Source organism: Ictidomys tridecemlineatus, chromosome X (genome assembly GCF_052094955.1).
Source record: "Ictidomys tridecemlineatus isolate mIctTri1 chromosome X, mIctTri1.hap1, whole genome shotgun sequence".
Classification (NCBI taxonomy): Eukaryota; Metazoa; Chordata; class Mammalia; order Rodentia; family Sciuridae; genus Ictidomys; species Ictidomys tridecemlineatus.
In genome coordinates this window covers 113,828,635-113,850,652 of record NC_135493.1, presented here as the reverse complement: position 1 = coordinate 113,850,652, position 22,018 = coordinate 113,828,635, and the positions used below count along the sequence as shown (strand labels likewise).

The 22,018-nt window shown below is 36.0% G+C and overlaps 1 protein-coding gene and 1 non-coding gene across 3 annotated transcripts in view; both read right to left on the bottom strand.

Moving 5' to 3' along the window:
• Positions 1 to 22,018, bottom strand: part of Bend2 (BEN domain containing 2) — a 65,644-nt gene that overhangs the window by 8,726 nt on the left and 34,900 nt on the right. For both annotated transcript variants that reach the window (XM_078035079.1, XM_078035080.1), the window contains 2 exons: positions 19,877 to 19,999; positions 18,450 to 18,557 (listed from right to left, as the gene is read on the bottom strand). In XM_078035079.1, the coding sequence (XP_077891205.1) occupies positions 18,450 to 18,557; positions 19,877 to 19,999 (231 nt within the window). The remainder of the gene's footprint in view (positions 1 to 18,449; positions 18,558 to 19,876; positions 20,000 to 22,018) is intronic.
• Trnaa-agc (transfer RNA alanine (anticodon AGC)) lies at positions 3,357 to 3,428 on the bottom strand. The gene has a single exon. It is a non-coding gene; the product is annotated as a tRNA-Ala (tRNA).

The window sequence follows — 22,018 nt, the reverse complement described above, 5'->3', positions numbered from 1 at the left end:
CAAACTGCAGATTTAGATATCTTAAGAAGCAAGTTAAGCTTATTTTTATTTTACTCTATATCTTAATTGTCATCATTTTTTACAGTTCATAGTGATTAAAATTTAATGTTCTATTTTGCATAAAATACAGAATTATTTGTTGATGAAAACATATTAGAGAAATATTAGAGAAATATTCTTACAAGACAACAAGCATGTTTTTATCTTGGAACATCTGTCATTTAATAGGTGGCTGTATAAATTGTTAAATCATCCAGATTCAACATACAGCAAGAGAGATTATTTAGAAACTCACTCAGTGGGTCCAAGGACTTAACTCTGGAAGATTAACCTACTAATATTTATCAAGGGTCAGAAATAAAGTTAATACTTTAACCTAATAATTCAATTTCTAAGAACCTAAGAAGATAATCTAAATTATTAAAAAAAAGTCACCCAAATGAAGATAAATTTTTTTGTAATGTGATTGATGATCTATTTCCCCAAAACCCTCAAACCAAAAAACAAAGAGGGGATTAGATAAACACACTGGGATACTTAACTCAATTGACTGTCTTAAACTTACTAAGAGCAATGATTATGAAGAGTATAGAATCTTGAGAAAAAATATATACATATCATGTTAGAGGGCAATTATATATAAAAACCATAATGTTTAAAATGCTCATAAGAAAAAGAAAATGTAAATGGCAACAAATAGTTTTTTAAGGTATGTTAATCATGAGAGCTTTTTTACCCCCCTTTTAAATAGTTTCCAATGTTTAAAAATAGGATAGTATAACAACCTCACACAATCTGTGGTGTCTAACTTCCTTACAATGCACTTAGTTGCCCTATTCCCTGTTATAGTAAATTCAGGGTTAGAGACCTACAACCCAAGCTCCCAAACTGAGATCCTTTATCTTTCTCAAAAGTTTGGGGCCACTCTGGATCCTGCCTATCAGAAGCTCAGTCATAGAAAAAAGAACAGATAAAATTTTTTTAAAAAGCAGCTCAGTCATTTTTCACTTCTTTAAATATAAGAGCTAATTGTCAGATGATTTTTATTATTTAATTTAGCTAGTCTGGACAGAGTAGATTAAAAAACAAGACCAAAATATATGTTGTTTGCAAGAGATTCACCTTACAGGCAAAGATATCCACAGGTGTTTCAAAGTTATCCCACAGGGAAAGGATAGAAAAATATATTCCATACAAATGGAGACAGAAAGCAAGCAGGTGTAGCTACTCTCAAATCTGACAAAAAAGACTTCAAGCCAAAATTAATCGTAAGACACAAAGAAGGTCACTTCATACTGGTAAAGGAAATAATCCAATAACATGAAATAATGACAGTATCTAATCCCCAAATGTCAGTGCATCTAATTATATTAAAAATACTACTCATATAAAGACTCAAATGGCTACTTTCATATAAAACTGAAAAGAACAAATAAAAATGCAAAAAAAGTACTGAAATATTGCAAAGAAAGAAAGAATATAGTATTTCTCACCACCAGTGAAATTTCACATCCTATAAACCACAAGAATGGGATCCCAATTAGAATACATTATACTCCATGTGTGTATAATATGTCAATATACACTCTACTGTCATGTACAAAAAAAAAAGAAAAAAAATTATTGTTTTTTTTGTTGTTGTCAATGGACCTTTATTTTATTTGTTTATATGTGGTGCTTAGAATTGAACCCAGTGCCTCATACATGCTAGGCAAGTGCTTTACCACTGAGCCACAACTCCAGACCCATGGAACAAATTTTAACAAAGAAAAAAAAGACTCAGATGGATCCCAATACAATAAAACTAGGCAATTTCATCACATTTCTCTTACAGATAGGTAATCCAGACACAAAATCAGTAAAGACTCTTCAGGCCTAAAAAATATTATCAATCAAATGGGAACTAACAGACATTTATAGAGTATTTCAACCAACAATAGTTCAACTTACTTTCTTCTCAGCTGCTTATGGAAACTTCTCCAAAATAGATGATATTTTAGGATACAAAACAAGTCTCAGTAAATACTAAAAATTATATAATTGCTTGTATCTTATTAGATGATAATAGAATAAAATTAGAAATCAACAGAAAGAAAAATGTAGGAATTACATAAATACATAGAGAAAGAATAATATACTTTTGAACAATGACTAGATATAGAGGAAATAAGGGAGAAATTTTAAAATTTTTAGAATCAAATAAGAATAGAGAGTCAATATATCAGAATCTCTGAGACACAATGAAGGTGGTTTTAAGAGGTAACTTTATAGCTATACATAACATAGTGCCTATTATTTAAAAAATCAAAAAGAGCTGAGCTAGGTGTTATACACATGGAATCCCAGGGACTCAGAAGTCTGAGGCAGGATAATTCTAAGTTCAAGGCCAGCCTTAGCAATTTAGTAAGAGATCCTGTCTCAAAACAAACAAACAAAAAAACCAATAAAATAAAAAGGACCAGGAATGTAGCTCAGTGGTAAAGTGTCCCTGGAATAAATCCTCAATACGAAAACAAATGAACAAACAAAAACAGAAAAATTCCCAAATAAATAAACCTCAGTAGAATACTACCTGGGATCTTGTTCAGACAGAATTATTGAAGTGATATATATTTATATTTTGTTTTTTCCATTATAATAGTACTCTAACTGCTGTATTTGTTAAGGTTGTGTACTGTGGAAACAGACAGATTAAACCTTTTAAAAAGTTTTAATTGGTGATTATGATTATATACATAATAGTGGGATTCATCATTACTTATTTGTACATGCACATAACATAATTTGATCAATTTCACTCCCTAGCACCTGCCCTATTCTTCTCCTTCTCCCTTACCCTGATCTCCTTCCTCAACTCTACTGGTCTCCCTTCTATTTTCCTGAGGTTCCTTTTGTTTTTTTCTTTTTTTTGGTGGTACAGGGAATAAAACCCAGGGCCTCACACATACCAGGCAAGTGCTCTACCACTGAGCCACACCCGGAGCCCCTGAGGTTCCTTTTATAAAATACTTTTTCTCTCTAGATTCCACATATGAGAGATAACATACAATCCTTGACTTTCTGGCTTATTTCGCTTAACACTGTGCTGTCCAGTTCCATCCATTTCCCTGCAAATGATATCATTTTGTTGTTCTTTACGGCTGAATAAAACTCCATTGTATATATAACATTTTCTTTATCTCTCTATCTGTTGATTGACATCTAGCCTGGTTTCATAACTTTGGTCATTGTGAATTGTAAACATGAATATACACAGTATGCTGACTTTTTAGGGGGAAAATGCTGAGAAGTGATTATTGCTGGATCATATAGTGATTCCATTCCTAGTCTTTTAGTTTTGTTTTGTTTTTTTCTTTTGGCAGTGCTGGGGATTGAACCCAGGGTCTCATGCATGCTAGGCAAGCACTCTGCCACTAAGCCACATCCCCAGACCCTCATTTCTAATCTTTTGAGGAATCTCCATACTGATTTCCCATAGAGGTAGTACCAATTTACAATCCCACCAGTGTTCTTTTCCCCCCGCATCCTCACCAGCATTTTTTATGATTTGTGTTCATGATGATGTCTCATCCAAGAGCTTACACTAGTCAAAAGTCAGCAAAGGGCTGCTCTCCACAAGAAAAGTAAGAAATTAAGCTTAACGTTTAAAAATTATCAGTTTTAGATCTAAGCATCTCTATTTCATTAGCTCATTAATCCAACATTTGAAATTCACAAAGTGCTTCAGGAGAACCAGTGTACTATCAATGCCTTCAGAGTTAGCATTACTGTTCTGCTCAGAATTCCCATTATCTCTTGTTTCTGAGGCAGTTATCTGCCGAAGCAACTGAGAACTGCCCTTGCCACCATCACCATTCCTTCCATCATTCAAGTTTGCAGACGCTGGTATATTGGGGTTGGCAGGGTCTTTATTTTTGTCTATAGTTTTGGTATCTATAAACCAAGTCCCACAAGTAAGAAATATGTACATCTGCCAACTTCTACCAGGCCCCCTAGGTTAATAGGGAAGCAACTACCTCTAAAAAGGTGGGCTGACACCATATGAATACTGTGTGCCTCAATACTATCTGAAAGGAAACTGAGGTGTGGATTCTCCCTTGATTTGATTCTCCCATAACTCTCTGTTCTCAGGGGACTTGTTAGCTCTGTCTAATGGAATGAACAATAACTGCTGGCACAAAATAAATATGAGATATTATTTATTCCATAAATTAACAAGTAAATGTGCTTCTTAGGGATGACCACTTTTGGGCTTTTTTCTTTTTGTTGTTGTTTTGGTTTGGTTTTTGGTGGGGGGGTGCTTTTAATGCTTTGTTTTCTCTTTCCCTGGTAGCTTTCAAATCTGGCTGTACATCTGAATTACCCTAGGGATCTTTTCTCAAAAAGCAAATGTGCTGGGTCTGACCCTTGACAAATTAAACCAGAATCTCTGGTGGTAGGCAAGGGGAGCTCAGACATGAGAAACATTTTTTAAAAGTGTCTCCTGTGTTTCTAATACACACCAGGGGCAGGAACTACTGCTTAGGTTAAAGTTTCTCAAACTTCAGTATGCTCACAAATCACATGGGGGTGGTTATCATACTAAAATACAAATTCTGCCTCAGTGAATATGATGTAGAACCCAAGCCCACACTTTTTACAAGTTGTCTAGGACCATTGCTGCTGCTGTTGGGCTGTGGACCCACATTGAGAGGCAAGGACCTATCTGGTCTCTTGTCTAGCATACAGCAGGCACCTGGCAGATGCTGATTCTCTTCTGATGCCTAAGCAAATATGCAAATTACCATTTTCCAGGCAGTATCTTAATTTTATATGCAAATTGGTTAGGGTGCAGTTTTTGAAGGCTATAAAATGGAATGTTAAAAATAAGCAGATCTGGTTTCAGACAGATGGTGCTTGAGCTATCACTGAAATCAAGCCGTTTACCAGGAAAACATAAGCTCAGCTACAAATATTCTTGGAAAACAGTTTCCATCAACTTACACTAGAGGGACAGAAGTGACTGTAAACATGGTAAGAATAAAGTAGGTATTTCAGAGAGGTTGGTGGAAATTAGGAATTGTCACTAAGTTAAATGCTTCATCAGGAAAAGTCAATAGATATGACACTCTTCTCTAATGGCCCATTTAGGGTAAAAATAAATCTCTAATGGACTTTGAAGACAGAATGGATGAGAAAGAAACCAGGTTCCTGTTACTATATAAGTATACAGGGTATTAAATATCTGTGATACTTTAACCTCATGACATGAATTATTTTCACTGGGGTACTCCATTCCTGGAAATGAACAATTAAGGAAGGGCCTGCATTTTCTCCTGTGCAATCCTTAGCCACCACTGAAATATCCAAGAAACACACAGCTGGCTTTTCTTTGTTACTCAGTGAGATACTGAAAATGATTTGCTAAACATTTTTGTAGCTGAAACTTTTTTTTAGTATAGCCCTTAGCTTCAAATGTCCTAATTATAACATTACACTTATCTTTAAGTTATTTTATGGCATATAAATATCAAATAACAAAATAAACAGGCAGTATGCTTTTGGAAGAACATCTCCTGCTCGCTAAATGAAGTAAACAAGATGTCTAACACATGGCCTGAAGACCCTGTGCATAGTGCTATCAGTTCTGGAGTTGTATACAGCATGAACTTACGTAGCAGTCACCATATTTAGATGAAAAATTACTTACTGAAGTTCAGAATACAAATAATGGATCAGAGAACTGATATCAGAAAGACAATTTTTCCAATCTTTTCCATATTTACTGAAATCATAGTTGGGGAAAGTTGCTGCCAAATATTCTGCAAACTGCAGAAAGTATTTGTAAAAATTAGAAATGAAATTAACATAGAGGTGAATAAAAATTTTTTTTTGGAATGAATATGGACTTTTCTCTTCCTGTCATTCTTTTCTCTACCTCTAAGAGTTTAGAAGTTCTACCCAATGAGGATGCTTTGTGGATTTATCTCATTTCTTCTAGTGTGAGGGCTCCTAAAACACTGATCTGGGGTGTCAATGCTGAGGTCTTTGTGTTTTAGAAAAAAAAAAGTGGGCTGGAGTTGTGGCTCAGTGGCAGAGTGCTTGCCTCCCACATGTGAAGCACTGGGTTCAATCCTCAGCAACACATAAAAATAAATTAAAAAAATAAAGATATTTTGCTGAGAGCCATAGCCAAGTCCGAATGATGCATGGCATTTTTGCCAGAACGGAGTGGTTTGAGAGGTGACGCCAGCAAGCCATTGAGATGATAATGGTTATGTTAAGCTGTGTGTATTAGACCCCTACTGTCCGCCTGGGCCCGTGTGTGGAGTGTGCTGGTGGAGTTCAGAAATAAAGTTTGTTCCTGCTTCAGTGGCTCGTGATTTGTGCCCAGCCAGACTGCGGCAATATTTCTTAAAAAGTGTCATTATACTGAGACCATTTAATAACCCAATGGATAAGTTAGAACTTTAAAAAAGGCAATCTGTAAAGAAACAATAGTGCCATTGCAAACATTATAGCACATGGTTTATTTACATTATTTACCAGGTCTATCTTCTCTGTAAGTTATTCCCTCTATTAAAAACAGCCCTCCTATGCCCTTCTAGCTAAAGAATTCAGAATCTAGCTCAAATGCCTGTCCTTAGCAGAGCCTCCCCAAACTCCCTTAAAGCAGTTGCTCTGTTCTTTGAGCTTCCTCAACACCACCACACTGGACTGGAATTTATCTGTTGCCATCAATGTGCCTCCTTCTAGACTGTGAGCTCCTTGCAGGTAGAATATTCTTCCTTGTGGTGTCCTCAGTGCCTACAAGTTCCAGGACCTCAATACAGATTTCTGTAATGCAGGATTGGATTAATCATGAGATCCTCTTTTGGTGTGGCCAATAGCAAGCAATGAAAAGCCTGGTTTTGTTTCTTTATTAATTTGGCTTTTCCTTTACTTTTTAAATATATAGTTATTTTATTTACTTATTTATATGTGGTGCTGAGAATTGAATCTAGTGACTCACACATGCCAGGCAAGTGCTCTACCACTGAGCTACAACCCCAGCCCTTCCTTTATTTTTTGATAACAATTTTCCATGCTAAAAATCTAATTTATTAATCATTGTAAGCAACAATAATCAATTAGGCTTGCCTTAGTCCACCAGTCTATGGACAAGTTTTATTCTTTAGAAGTTTTTACCCATTACCCATTAAATTATAAAATCAGGTTTATCCAGGTGAAAGAATGATTGTCAAGATTTATAGTCTTGGGGCTGGGGTTGTGGCTCAGTGGTAGAGTGCTTGCCTAGCATACGCGATGCCCTGGGTTCGATCCTCAGCACCACATAAAAATAAATAAATAAAATAAATGTAGCAGCTATTGTATGTCAGGCAAATATTGTACATCTACAGGCTCAGTTTCACTGTCCTGACAACTCTATCAATTATTTCTACTCATTAGATTAGGAAACCAAGACCCAGAAAAGGTAAGTTACTTGAACAAGGTTGCACTATTTATAAAATCAGTTTTCAAATCTAAGTCTGTCTGTTTATAAGCCAACTATTCTGAACCATAATCTTTTTCTGATGTCTTCTATTATTTTTCTATTTATTTTTTAACACAAAATCAAAGTCAGACTTTATAGTTTGAATCCTGACTTTTCGGATAACATTGTAATTTGAGCATCTCTATTTTCCTTTTTTAACAATTCCATTTAATAGAAATAAAATAAAAGTCAGACAAATTTATCTATGTTGTTAGTAGATTATGCAGCAGTTACTATTGAGGGACATTTTGTGCCTGAAATGGGACATGAGAGGGACCCCTCTGATATTAATAGAACATGTTAAGTTCTGCTGATAAAAATCCATTGATTTGGGCTGGGGATGTGGCTCAAGCGGTAGCGCGCTCGCCTGGCATGCATGCCTCCTGGGTTCAATCCTCAGTACCACATACAAACAAAGATGTTGTGTTCGCCGAGAACTAAAAAAAGATAAATATTAAAAATTCTCTCTCATTCTCATTCTCTCTCTCTCTCTTTAAAAAATATCCATTGATTTTTTAAAAAAAATTCTGCATCCCTGTCATCATGATTTCTCAGATAGGTGACATCTGCATTGCACTTAGTTTGGGGCATTGTACTAAGAGATTTTTTTTAAAGATTTTTTTTAAAAAAAAATACCTTGATTTTATTTATTTAGTTTCTTATGGTGCTGAAGATCAAACCCAGTGCCTCACACATGCTAGACAAGCACTCTACCACTGGGCCAAAACCCAGCCCTGTACTAAGAGATTTAAATGCATTATCCTATTTGATCCTTGCAGTTCTATAAAGTAGGTATTATTACTTTTTTCAGTTCACAGCTGAAGGAACTAATATTTAGGTTAGGAAAGTAGCTGAAGACCCAAGGCTAGTAATACAAACAGCTGAGATTGAACCTGGCAGTGGGACTTGAGATCCTGCCGCAGTCTGGCTGGGCACAAATCATGAGCCACTGAAGCAGGAACAAACTTTATTTCTGAACTCCACCAGCACTCTCCACACACGCTCCCGGGAATTCCCCCGAACGCCACGCAGCCTCTCCAGGAACCAGCAACGAGAAATCCCTCCTCCGGCACTTCCCCAACCAATGGGAACTCTCCGGGAATCCCCGCGAGAGCTCAAGCGGAACTCAACGGGAACTCCTCCAGAACTCAAAAATCATCATCTTAATGGCGCGCTAGCATCACCTCTCAACCACTACTTCTGGCAAAAATGCCATGTGTCATCCCAACTCGGCTGTGGCCCTCAACAAGATCCCATGGTCTTAACCATCATGCTTCACTCCCTCACATACCATGACTAGACCAGAAATCACCTAATTCCCTTCTGTTGCTTATTTGTTTTCAATTTTTCAACATTATATGAAAGGACATTCTTATACCAGAATTTCAATGTAATTTTTTTTAATATACCGTCAGATAAAAGTGAGATTATTGAATCAACTAGCTTAAATACTTTTATGGATTTTTATACAAACTACCCTTCAGAAAGTTTGCACCAGTTTGCAATTCTAATAATAGTGCACCAGAATGCTCATTTTAGTGCAAAAAGTATAATTTTCAAAGATTCTTCTAGTTTGTGCAACAAAATATTTTAAAGGAAAAGGCTGTCCTCTAGAATAGGAGTCAACAAACTGTAGTCCATGGGCTGATCCCACTGTTTGTGTGCATAAAGAAGCACTGGAGTGCAGCCACACCCATTCGTTGACCTATCTTTTACAACAGCAGAGGTAAATAGTTGTGGTAGACAATACTACACCTAGCCCTTTACAGGAAAAGTTTGCTGACCTCTGCTCTAGTATATTAATAAGAGATAAGCTCTCAGAAATGAAGGCACAAAGTAACTAAAAAATATTTGAAAGACTTGCCCTAAGAAGCCACAGAGTCTAAGGATCCTTCATGTCTGCCACTACAGCTAGGCAGGTGGTACAGTGGACTGGTCAGAAACATGAGCTTTAAAGTCAAAGAGAGCTGGGGTAGAGTTCTACAAGTGTCACTCACCTGCTCTGTGACCTTGGGGATGGGGGAAATAAAAGTATCAACACATCATGGGCTCATTATAAGTGAGAAGTACTATCAATTGATTAGCACAGTGCCTTTTTAACTCAATAAATGATTCATTATATTGAATACCACCTAAAACCAACCCTCAAAAGAGGAACTTAACAGCTTCCACTAGGCTACTGCAAAAAATGCTGATGAATATGGGTTAAATAGTACTACTTTTAGTAGGTGTCATCTCAGATTCACTATAATTTGGAGGGACAGAGAAGGAAAAATCTGGGCCACTGTTACTCTCCAACGAAGTTCAGCAATTCACTGTCAGAGCTGTCTTCCATACTGGTTTCTGCTTTTACCAATATTACTATACATAAAAGGGCTAAAAGAGCTCTTCAATACAAATTCTATATCCAGCTAGAACTGTTCTTCAGGCATAAAGGGAAATAAACATTCTCAGACAAAAAAAAAACTTTTAAGTATTTTTCACCAAAATTTCTACTCTTAAAGAATGACTAAAGGAAAATCTTGAAACAGAAAGATTTTGATCATAGTAGGAATCATGGAGTAGAAAGGGTAGAAAGAGAGGAGAAATACGCTTGTAGAGAAATCAGATCAATCATACTTTGCTTGGAGAGATATAAAAATGGAACAGCCACACTGGAAAATAGTTTGGCAGTCTCTTTAAAAAAAAAAAAAAACCTGCAATTACCACATAACCCAGTAATTTCACTCCTGGGCATTTATCCCAAAGAAATAAAAGTTCATGTTGACACAAAAACTAGCACATGAGTGCTCTTAGCAGCTTTGTGGGGTTTGTTTTGTTTTGCTTTGTTTTTGTAGTATTGAGGGTTGAACTCAGGACCTCACACATGCTAGGCAAGTGCTCTACCACTGAGCTACATCCCCAGCCCTTTTTTATTTTCAGACAGGGTCACACCAAGTTGCTCAAGCTGGCCTCAAACTTGTAATTCTGCCTCTGCCTCATGAGTTTTATTCGTTATAGCCAAAAACTGAAAACAGCCTGAGCATCCTTCAACAAGTAAATGGTTAAACAAACTGCAGTAAATCTATACCATTGAATACTACTCAGCAACAGGAAGAAAGAGCAGAAATATAAATAAATACAAAACTATCATGAGTTTTCTAAATCATGCCAGATGACTGAAACCAAAATAAAAACTCTGATACCTAAGACAATAATATTTAAAAGTGGGGGAAGGCATAGGATTCTATGAAGAATTAAAGTTTCAACTCTTCACTCCAAATGGTAAATTGTTGGTACCAACAGACTGTGAGAAGTCACATATGTATATAGTAACCTAGACAACCCCTGGGAAAATTCACAAAACAATACACTCAAAAATCATAATCAAATCAAGATGGGATACTAAAAAATTTTAAAAGTAACCCACTGGAAGGAAAGAAAGAGAATGAGAGCAATGAAAAAACAGAGGAAAGAAACAGAAAAATGATAAAATGAAAAACTTAAACCTTACAACATCAATAATTACCTTAAAAGCAAATTATCTGGGGGCTGGGACTGTGGCTCAGTGGTAGAGCGCTTGCCTAGCACGTGCAAGGCGCTGGGTTCAATCCTCAGCACCACATAAAAATAAATAAATAAAATAAAGATATTATGTCCAACTTACAAATAAAAACAGTTTTTTAAAAAGCAAATGGTCTGAACACACCAATTAAAAAGCAATTATTAACAAAGTAAATTAAAAAAAAAAAAAAGATGTGGGGCTAGAGCTGAGCGGTAGTGCACTTTCCTGGCATGTGTGAGGCACTGGCTTCAATTCTCAGCACCATATATAAATAAATAAATAAATAATAAAAGTCTATCAACAACTAAAAAAATTTCAAAAAAAAGATGTAACGGGGATGGGTGAATAGCTCAGTCATTAGCTCAGTCATAGAGTGCTTGCCTAGCATGCATGAGACCATGAGTTTGATCCCCAGTACCCCCCCACCAAAATTACATAACTATATGCTATTTACAAGCTCTACAAATTCAATGACATAAGTAAGTTAAAAGTAAAAGAATAAGATATACACCATGTAAACACTAATACAACAAGGAAGCAGGCTAGCTATATAGGTAGCAGATAACTACAGAGGAAGAAAGTTACCAAAGACAAATGAGAACACTATATAACAATAAAACTATTAACCTCTAGGAAGTCATAATAACCCTAGTGTTTACATACATAATAGTCTCAAATTACACAAAGTAAAAACTGACATATCCACAATTATAGTTGAAGACCTCAACACATGCTTGTAGAAAATGATGAAAGAACTAGACAGAAAAACATAAACGTAGATTAGCAGAATGGATTAAAAAAAAATCCAACCATATACTGTTTGCAAGAGACTCATCTCATAGGCAAAGACTCACAGACTCAAGGTCAAAGGATAGATAAAAGTGTTCTAAGCAAATGGAATCCATGAACAAGCTGGAGGAAGATATTCTCACAACTGACAAAGTTGGTTTCAAGCAAAATAAATCAAAGGAGATGAAAAAGGCCACTACATTCTGGTAAAGAGAACAATCCAACAAGAAAATATAATGATAGTAAGTGTATATGCCTCCCTCAAGTATTAGCATATCCAATTACATTGAAAAAATACTCCTTGATATTAAATCCCAGATGACAACACAATAATACTGGGTGATTTCAACATACTTTATCATCAATAGAAAGATCATCAAAGCATAAAAATCAATAAAGATATATCTGACCTCCATACCAGGATAAATCAAATGGACATATAGACATCTACATAATATTTCACCCCCAAACAGCCAAATTTACCTTCTTATCAGCAGCAGATGGACTTTTTTCCAAACAGACCATATTCTAGGTCACAATGTAAGTCTTAACAAATAGAAAAAAATGAATATAATCCCATGCATTCTATCAGACCATGCATTCGATCTACTGGAATGAAACTAGAAATCAACAGCAAGAAAAATAATAGAAACCACATAAACATAAGGAGATTAAACAATACTCATTTAAATGAAGAATAGATCAAAGAAGAAATGAGAGAAAAAAAGAAATTCTTAGAAATAAATGAAAACAAAGATACAACACATGGGACAGTAGAAAGCAGTACTGAAAGGAAAATTTATTACACTAAGTGCTGTTTTAGTCAGCTTTTTTGCTGCTGTGACTAAAGGATCTGACCAGAGCAACATAGAGGAGGAAAAGTTTATTTGAAGGCTCACGGTTTCAGAAGTCTTAGTCCATAGAAGGCTGGCTCCATTCCTTAGGGCTTGAAGTGAGGTAGAACATCATGGCTGAAGAGCATGGTAGAGGGAAGCAGCCCACATGGTCATCCTGAAGCAGAGAGTCTCCACTCTCCAGATACAAAATATACACCCCAAAGCCAAGCTCCAATTCCTACCTCCTCCAGCTACACTTCAATTACCACTCAGTTCATGCCTATCAGGGGATTAATTCACTGGTTGGGTTAAGACTCTCACACCCAGTCATTTCTCCTCTGAACCCTCCTACATTGTCTCACATTTGAGCTTTTGTGGGACACCACATTTAAACCATAACAAGTGACTACACTAAAAAAGGCAGATTCTGGACTGGGGCCATAGCTCAGAGGTAGAGCACTTGTCTAGCATGTGGAGGCACCGGGTTCGATTCTCAGCACCACATATAAATAAATAAAGATCCATCAACAACAAAAAAATATTTTTTTAAAAAAAGGCAGATTCCAAATAAATAAGCTATGTTCTAACTCAAGGGCTTAGAAAAAGGGTAAACTGACTCTAAAATCAGTAAAAGATAGGAAATAATAAAGATCAAAGCCAAAAATAATGAAATAAGAGTAAAATAAAACAATACAAAGGATCAATGCAACAAAGAGGTGGTTCTTTGAGATAAATAAGATTAATAAACCCCTGGTAAAACTAACCAAAAGAAAGAAAAGATCCAAATTAATAAAATTAGAGATGAAAAAGAACATATCACCACAGATATTTCTAAAATCCAGAGAATCATGAGAAACTATTTTGAAGATTTATGCTCCAATAAACAGAAAAATCTAGAAGACACTGGTAACGTTCTAGACACATATGACCTGCCCAAATTGAACCTGGATGATACAGAAAACATAAACAGACCAACAGCCAAGTAATGAAATTGAAAGATCAACTAAAAGCCTTCCAAAAAAGACAAGCCCAAGACAGGTGGATTCTTGGCTGAGTTCTACCAGACCTTTACATAAGAACTAATACCAGTCTTTCTCAATTTATTCCAGGAAATTGAAAAGGAGGAAACATTTACAAACACATTCTATGAAGCCAGTATAACACCAATATCAAAACCACCCAAAGACACACCAAGGAAAGAAAACTACAGACCAATATCCCTGATAAACATAGGTGCAAACATGTTTAATAAAATATTAGTGAATTACATTTTAAAACTTATTAAGGGGGTTAGAATTGTGGGTCAATGGTAGAGTGCTTGCCTAGCACGTGTGAGTCATTGGGTCCAATGCTCAGCACCACATATAGATAAATGAAATAAAGGTACTGTGACCATCTACAACTAAAAATATTTTTAATATTTATTTTTAAATTATAGGTGGACACAATATCTTCATTTTATTTTTATGTGGTGCTGAGGATTGAACACAGCGCCTTGTACATGCTAGGTGAGCGCTCTGCCACTGTGCCACAACCTCAGCCCCCCTAAAAATATTTTTTAATATTTATTTTTTAATTGTAGTTGGACACAGCACTTTTATTTTATTTATTTATTTTTATGTGGTGCTGAGGATCAAACCCAGGGTATTTCACATGCTAGGCAAGTGTTCTACCATTGAGCCACAACCCCAGCCCTACATCTAAAAATATTTTTTTAAAAACGTACTAAGAAGATAATACACCATGACCAAGTCGGCCTCATCCCAGGGATGCTAGGTTGATTCAACTTACGCAAATTAATAAATCTAATTTACCATGTAAGTAGAATTGAGAAGAACCATATGATCATCTCAACAGATGCAGAAAAGGCCTTTGATAAAGTACAGCAACCAATCATGTTAAAAATGTTGGAGAGGGGCTAGGGTGATGGCTCAGAGGCAGAGTACTTGCCTAGCATGCGTGAGACACTGGGTTCGATCCCTAGAACAAAATTAATAAACAAATAAAATAAAGGTATCGTGTTCATCTACAACTAAAAAAATTTTTTTAAATGTTGGAGAAACTAGGGATAGATTACAAAGGCCATATATTATAAAGGGCACATAGACAAACCCAAAGCAAAATCAGACTGAATGGAGAAAAACTGAAAGCTTTTCCTCTAAAATCAGAAACAAGACAAGAATGTCCACTTTCACCACTTTTATTCAATATAATTCTTGAAACTCTAGCCAGAGCAATCAGGCAAAATAAGGAAATCAAAGGGATACAAATAGGAAAAGAAGAAATCAAACAATCACTGTTTACTGATGACATAATCCTGTATTTAGAAGATCCAAAAAGTTCCCCCAGAAGACTCCAAGAACTGATAAATGAATTTAGCAAAGTAGCAATATACAATATCAACACTTATAAATCAATAGCTTCTCTACACTCCAACAGCAATTCTGCTGTTGAAGAAATCAAGAAAACTATCCCTTTCCCAATATTCTAAAAAAAAATTTCCTGAGAACTAATAGAACAAATAAGGTGAAAGATCTCTACAATGCACACTATAAAACCGTGAAGAAAGAAATTGAAAGACTTTAGAAGATGGAAAGACTTCCCATATTTTTGGATAGGCAGAATTAGTATTGTCAAAATGACCACACCACCAAAAACAATACACAGATTCAATGCAATCCCCATCTGAATACCAATAACATTTGATGGCCAATCTCAAATTATACTATAGAGCTATGGTAGCAAAAACAGCATAGTATTGGCATCAAAATAGACACAAAGACCAGTGGAATAGAAGGCACAGAGACAAACCCACATACTTACAGCCATCTGATTTTTGACAAGGTGCGAAAAATATATTTTTTGGAAAAAAGACAGCCTTTTTAACAAATGATGCAGAGAAAACTGGATATCCATATATAGAAGGATGAAACTAAAACCCTATCTCTCACCTAGCACAAAAATCCAATTAAAATGAATTAAAGACTTAGGAATTAGACCAGACCCCTTGCAACTGCTAGAAGAAAACACGGGAGCAACACTCTATTATATAGGTGCATGCACCACCTTCCTCTATAAGACCCCTAAAGCTCAAGAAATAAAACCAAGAATCAATAAGTGGGATGCCATCAAACAAAAATGCTTCTGCAGAACAAAGGAAATGATTAAGAGAATGAGGCGGCCAGTGCCCCGCCAGGGTCATTTTTCCTGCATAGGAGGGAATAAGCCACCTGAGAAAATAAAGTCTGAAATAGTTAGTGAAGAAATAAAAGACAAAGCAGAATTATACCTTTCAAAAGTATGTAACACCTAATACGTCCAGCCTACACAGTTGAAGCTGAACAACTAGAAAATAGCTCTGGGTCGTTTTATTTAAGTGGGTACATCAATGGCAGGAATAAGGTTATAAGGGTAGAGTCTTGCTTCATGATGTCTTGCAGTGAATAGGTTGATTGGCATCTTGGCAGGCTATACCTTCTCTGAGAAGCTATGTGGCTACAGCGGGTCACCCCATCTCCGGTGCTATGTGGGACCTGGCAGAGATGAATAGAACTCACACGCATCTGGGTGTTCTTACCAGCAGAATTGCCACGGGAAGTTCCCAAATACCATATTTTCCTATTCAATGGGAAAATGCCAATTTGATCCACACATAGTCCATGGATGGCTCTCGACACCCCAGCCATTCCACTCCTTGGTATTTATCCAAAAGAACTAAAATTAGAATACTATAGTGATCAGCAATCAGCCACTTCAATTTTTATAGCAGTGCAATTCACAGTAGGCATGTTAGAAAACCAGCCTAGGTGTCTGCCAACAGATGAACAGATAAAGAAAATGTAATACACACACACACACACACACAATGGAGTTTTACTCAGCCTTAAAGAAGAATGAAATTATGGCACTTGCTAGTAAATGGATGGAACTGGAGAACATCAAGCTAAGTCAAATAAGCCAGACTCAGAAAATTAAGGATTCAATGTTTTCTCTTATATGCAGAAGCTCAAGAGAAAAAAAGGAATAAAAAAGGGATCTCACAAAAATAGAAGGGAGATAAGTAAAGTAGAGGAAAGAAAGGTTGAGCAGAACCCCTGGGTAGAGTAGGGTAAAAGGAAGGCAATGAAAAGGTATCAGGGAATATTAAACTATCCAAATTACACCATGTATATATACAAATATCACAATAAATCCTACTTTCATATAGAATTATAATGCACTAATTTAAAGCAATGGAAGGGAGACTAGTAGAGTGGGGGAAGGGGATCAGGAAAATGGAGGGAAGGGAAAGTGAAGGTACTAGGAATTAAATTAATCAAATTATGTTAAATGCATGTCCAAATATGTCACAATAAATCCCACTCATACTTATAATGTACCAATAAAAAAAAAAAAACATTTGCCAGGCACAATGGTTCAGTCTGTAATCGCAGTAGTTTGAGAGGCTGAGGCTGGAGGATCACTAGTTCAAAGTCAGCCTCAGAAATTTAGCAAGACCCTGCTTCAAAATTTAAAAAAATGAAAAGGGCTAGGGTTGTGGCTCAGTGCTTTAGCACCCTTGGTTTCAATCTGTGGCACACACCCCCCCCAAAAAAGAACTAACTCTTGAGACTCAACTGTGAAAAAAAAAAAACACTACTGTAAGACAGGAACAGATAATTCAGAGAATAGGATATATGGATGGAAAACTAGCATACTAAAAGATGCACATCATTATCTAAAAGCAATTAAATCCACAATGGCATATTACCATATACCTTTCAGAATGGCTAAAATAAAAAAATAGTGAAATACCAAATGCTTGTAAGAATGCAGAAAAAGTGAATCATTCATACATTACTGGTGGGAATATAAAATGGTTTACTCACTCTGGAAATAGTTTGATACATTTCTTAAAAATTAAACATGTAATTACCACAACACCCAGCAAGCAAATGGCACTCTTAGGCATTTATCACAGAGAAATGAAAAATGTATGTTCACATAAAAACCTGTACACTATTGCTCATACCACTATTACTCATAGTAGCCAAAAACAGGAAACAATCCAGATGTCCTTCAATGAGTGAACAGATATTGTGAACTGTGGGATATTCATACCATGGAACAGACTCAGCAAAAAAAAAAAAAAAAAAAAAAAAAAGGAACTACTACAATGCAAAAATAAACTTCCACTCATGTAAAAACTTGGATGAATCTCCAAAGAATTATTCTCTGTAGAAAAAGGCAATCCCAAATGTTAAATTCTATATGAGTCCATTTATTTAACATTCTTGACAATGACAAAATTATAAAAAATAGAGAACACACTAGTAGCTGGGTGAACTAAGGATGAGGCCAGGAAGGGAATGACATAAAGGAGGTGAATGTTGTTATTAAAAAGCAACAAGATGTTCTGTATCACAATTATAGTGGTGAACATCTGCACCTACACGTCATAAAACTGCAGGCTACTAAATATGATGTCTTGCTCATACACACACAGTTTCTCATGCACACGTATGCACACACAGAAATACAGGGAAAACTGAGAACATCTGAATACATCAATGTCAGTAACATTAATCAACTGTATCAAAGCCAAAATTCTAATGATATTTTATTATAGCTTTGCAAAATATTAATAATTATAAATGGATAAAAATATACAAGATCTCCTTGTATTAATTTTTATGCTGATATGTGTTTCTGAAATATCTCAAAATGAAAAGTTATCACTAGGAAAATATAAGAGTCCTACTTATAATATGTAGCATTTCAAACTCACCAAAACCAGGATTCATGAAGGGAGATGCTGCATTATTATCTTGGTTGCTGCCATTTTCCATTAGAGTTGGGCGATTCATTGTTTCAGGTCCTATTTCTGGGCCAGATTCTGTTTTGAACAACATTACAATACATAAAACGTTTTCAAGTGTTGAAAAAACAAGAAATCTCACCCAGGGATTTTAAATCAAGTAAAACTACCCTTCAGAAATGAAGAAGAAATTAAGGCATTGTCAAAAAAAAAAAAACTTTTTTAAAAAGTTGGCACTGGATGACTCACCCTTAAAGAAGAGCTAAAGGAAGATCTTCAATCTGAAAGGATACGATGAAAGAAGGTATCTTGCATGCAGCATAAGGAAGAAAGAAAGAACAACAGAAAGAGCAGAAATGTACATGTGGAGAAACTGCATCACTCCTACACTGGTGGAGGGAATGGAAAGTAGTGCAGCCACTCTGGGAAATATCTTGGCAGTATTTTGTAAAACTAAACATACAATTACCCTGTGACCCAGCAATTACACTTTTGGGCAGTATCTTTTAGACAGTATCTCAAAGAAATGAAAATATATGTTTACACAAAAACCTGTACTTGAGTGTTCATATAGCAGCTTTACCTCTAATACCCCAAAATTAGAAACAAGCAGCATATCCTTCAAAGTGTAAAAACAGAAATGAATTATGGTAGATTCATACCATGGAATAGTACACAGCAGGAAAAAAAGAACTATGGATACAGGCAGCACCTTGAATGAATCTCTAGGGAATTATGTAAGTTTTTAAAAAGCCAATCTCAAAAGATTATAGACTATATGAGTTGATTTACATAAATCCTTGTTAACTACAAAATTATAAAGGAGTGCAGATCAGCCAATGGTAGAGACAGGACAAAATAGAAGTAGGAGGTTTAAAGAAGAAAGGTGACAATAGGCGGGATCCTGATGCTTTATATTTTATATGTGATGGAGGATTTGAAAACCTACACATACAAGGAAACTATATAAAGCTTAATATCTATGCACATACAAACGCAAGTAAAACTGAGGACATCTCAAAAAACTTATAATAGTATTGACATCAATATCCTGACTTTGACATTGTACTATAGCTTTGTAAGATAATCTCATTAAGGAAATACTGTGCAGCTAAAATTTTCTCAAAACTTTTTTTAGTTTCTCATTAATTTTTAATTAGGAAAAGCTACCACTATCTCATACAAAGGGAGTTAATGAATCTAGATTAAATAGTCTACACGTGGGGCTAGGGTTGTGGCTCAGTAGTAGAGCGCCTGCCTGGCAGGTGTGAGGCACTGGATTCAATCCTCAGCACCACATAAAAATAAATAAATAAAATAAAGATATTGTGTCCATCTACAACTAAAAAAATTTCTTTAAATGGTCTACACAGGGTTACATATCATTTCAAACTCACCAATGCTGGCAGGAAGACAAAAAGATGAAGAAGTAGCTTGGTCACTACCATTTTCCAATAAAGAAGGGTTGTTCATCACCTGAGGGTCCTTTTCCAGGCCAGTTTCTTCTTGGTTTGATATTTCTGTAAAGGAAATATTTTTCAAATGGTTAAGAAAACACTCCTGACCACGTATTCTATATCCTGCAAAACGATTTTTCAGGAATTAAGTGAAACAAAAGATGGTCACAGACAAAAGAAAAAAATAAAATCATCTGTCACTAGTTGACTAACACTTCAAATAATTAAAGGAACAACTTTGATCAGAAAGAATACGGTAGAAGGGGCTGGGGATGTGGCTCAAGCGGTAGCACGCTCGCCTGGCATGCGTGCGGCCCGGGTTCGATCCTCAGCACCACATACAAACTAAGATGTTGTGTCCGCCGAGAACTAAAGAATAAATGTTTAAAAAAAAAAAAAAAGAATACGGTAGAAGAAATGGCATCAGGAAGGAAGGAAGAAGAGCAGAAGAGCAGCAATATGGCTACAGAGAAACTGGATCTCTCATACATGGCTGGTGGGGAATGGAACCCAGTACAGCCACACTGGGAAACAGTTTCACATAGAACTGAAAATGTAATTACCAGAGGAGCCAGCAATTATACTCTTGGGCATTCATTACAGAAAAATGAAAACTTGTGTGAGTAAGTGAAATGAAAAGGCAAAACTAAAACTTTAAATGAGTGTTTGAAACAGCTTTACACCTTAGTAGCCAAAAATAAGAAACCCATAGGTTTTCAATGGGTGAATAGATAAACTAACCATAGAGCATCTAGACCATGGATGCACCAAAAACCTCAGCAACAAAAACCAAGGAACGATTGATAAACACATGTGCATGAGCCCTCAGAGAATTATAGAGAGAAAAAAGTCAACCCCAAAAGGTTCCCGATTCCATTTATATAATACTGAAGTGACAAATAGGGTAACCATAACTTAGAGACAATAGGAGGAGAGGGAATGGTGACTGGAGAGAACGAAGTTTGGTTATAAAAGAACAATATGAGAGCCAGTGGCTCGGGAGGCTGAGGCAGGAGGATTGTTGAGTTCAAAGTCAGCCTCAGTAACTTAGCAAGACGCTTTCTCAAAATAAAAAATAAAAAGGGCCAGGAATGTGGCTAAAAAAAAAAAAAAAGAAACAATATGAGGGATGGTAATGTAGCTTGCCTGTGCTCAAAGATCCATAAGCCTATATACATGATAAAAGTTACCAAAACACACACATGAACATTCACACAAATAAAATATAAGTTAATCTGGGACATCTCAATAATATCTGGGGATGGTGTCATGTCAATATCCTTGTTGTAAAATTTTTCTATGGTTTTGCAAGATGTTACCATTGGGGAAAACTGGGGAATGAAAACATGAGATCTCGCTGCATTATTTATTACAACTGTCTATGCAGATAAATTTTTCCCGAAAAAAAAAGTCTAATTAGAAAAAGCTACCACTATCTTGCACTAAGGATGTTAATGACTCTATAATAAATAGTGCTACAAATAATAAGTACCATTTCAAATTCACCAGAACAATAAGGGATGAAGTGAGATGATGAGGAAAGATTTTGGCTAATGTCACCTTCTAATAAAGGAAGTTAATTTTCTCAGGGTTCCTTTCCAGGATGGTTTGTGCTTTTGCCAACATTGCTATAAATAGAATATTTTTAAAAATGAAAGAAAAGAAACTTTAACCATGAATCCTGTAAGGATGAAGAGGAGGGGCTGTGGTTGTAGCCCAGTGGCAAAGCGCTTGCCTAGCTAATGTGTGAGGTACTGGGTTCAATCCTTAGCACCACATAAAAATAAATAAAGGCATGCTGTCCTTCTACAACTACAAAAAATCTTTTGAAAAAAAAAAAAAGAATACAGGGCAGCTGGGTGCAGTGGCACATGCCTATAATCCCAGAGACTCAGGAGGCTGGGACAGGAGGATTGCAAATTTGAAACCAGCCTCAGAAATTTAATCAGATCCCATCTCAAAATTTAAAAAAAAATGGCTGGGGATGTATCTCAGCAGTAAAGTGCCCCTGGGTTCAATTCCCAGTACCAAAACAGGAGGGGTGGGAAAACATACCCACACAAGGGAAAAGTAGAAATATTT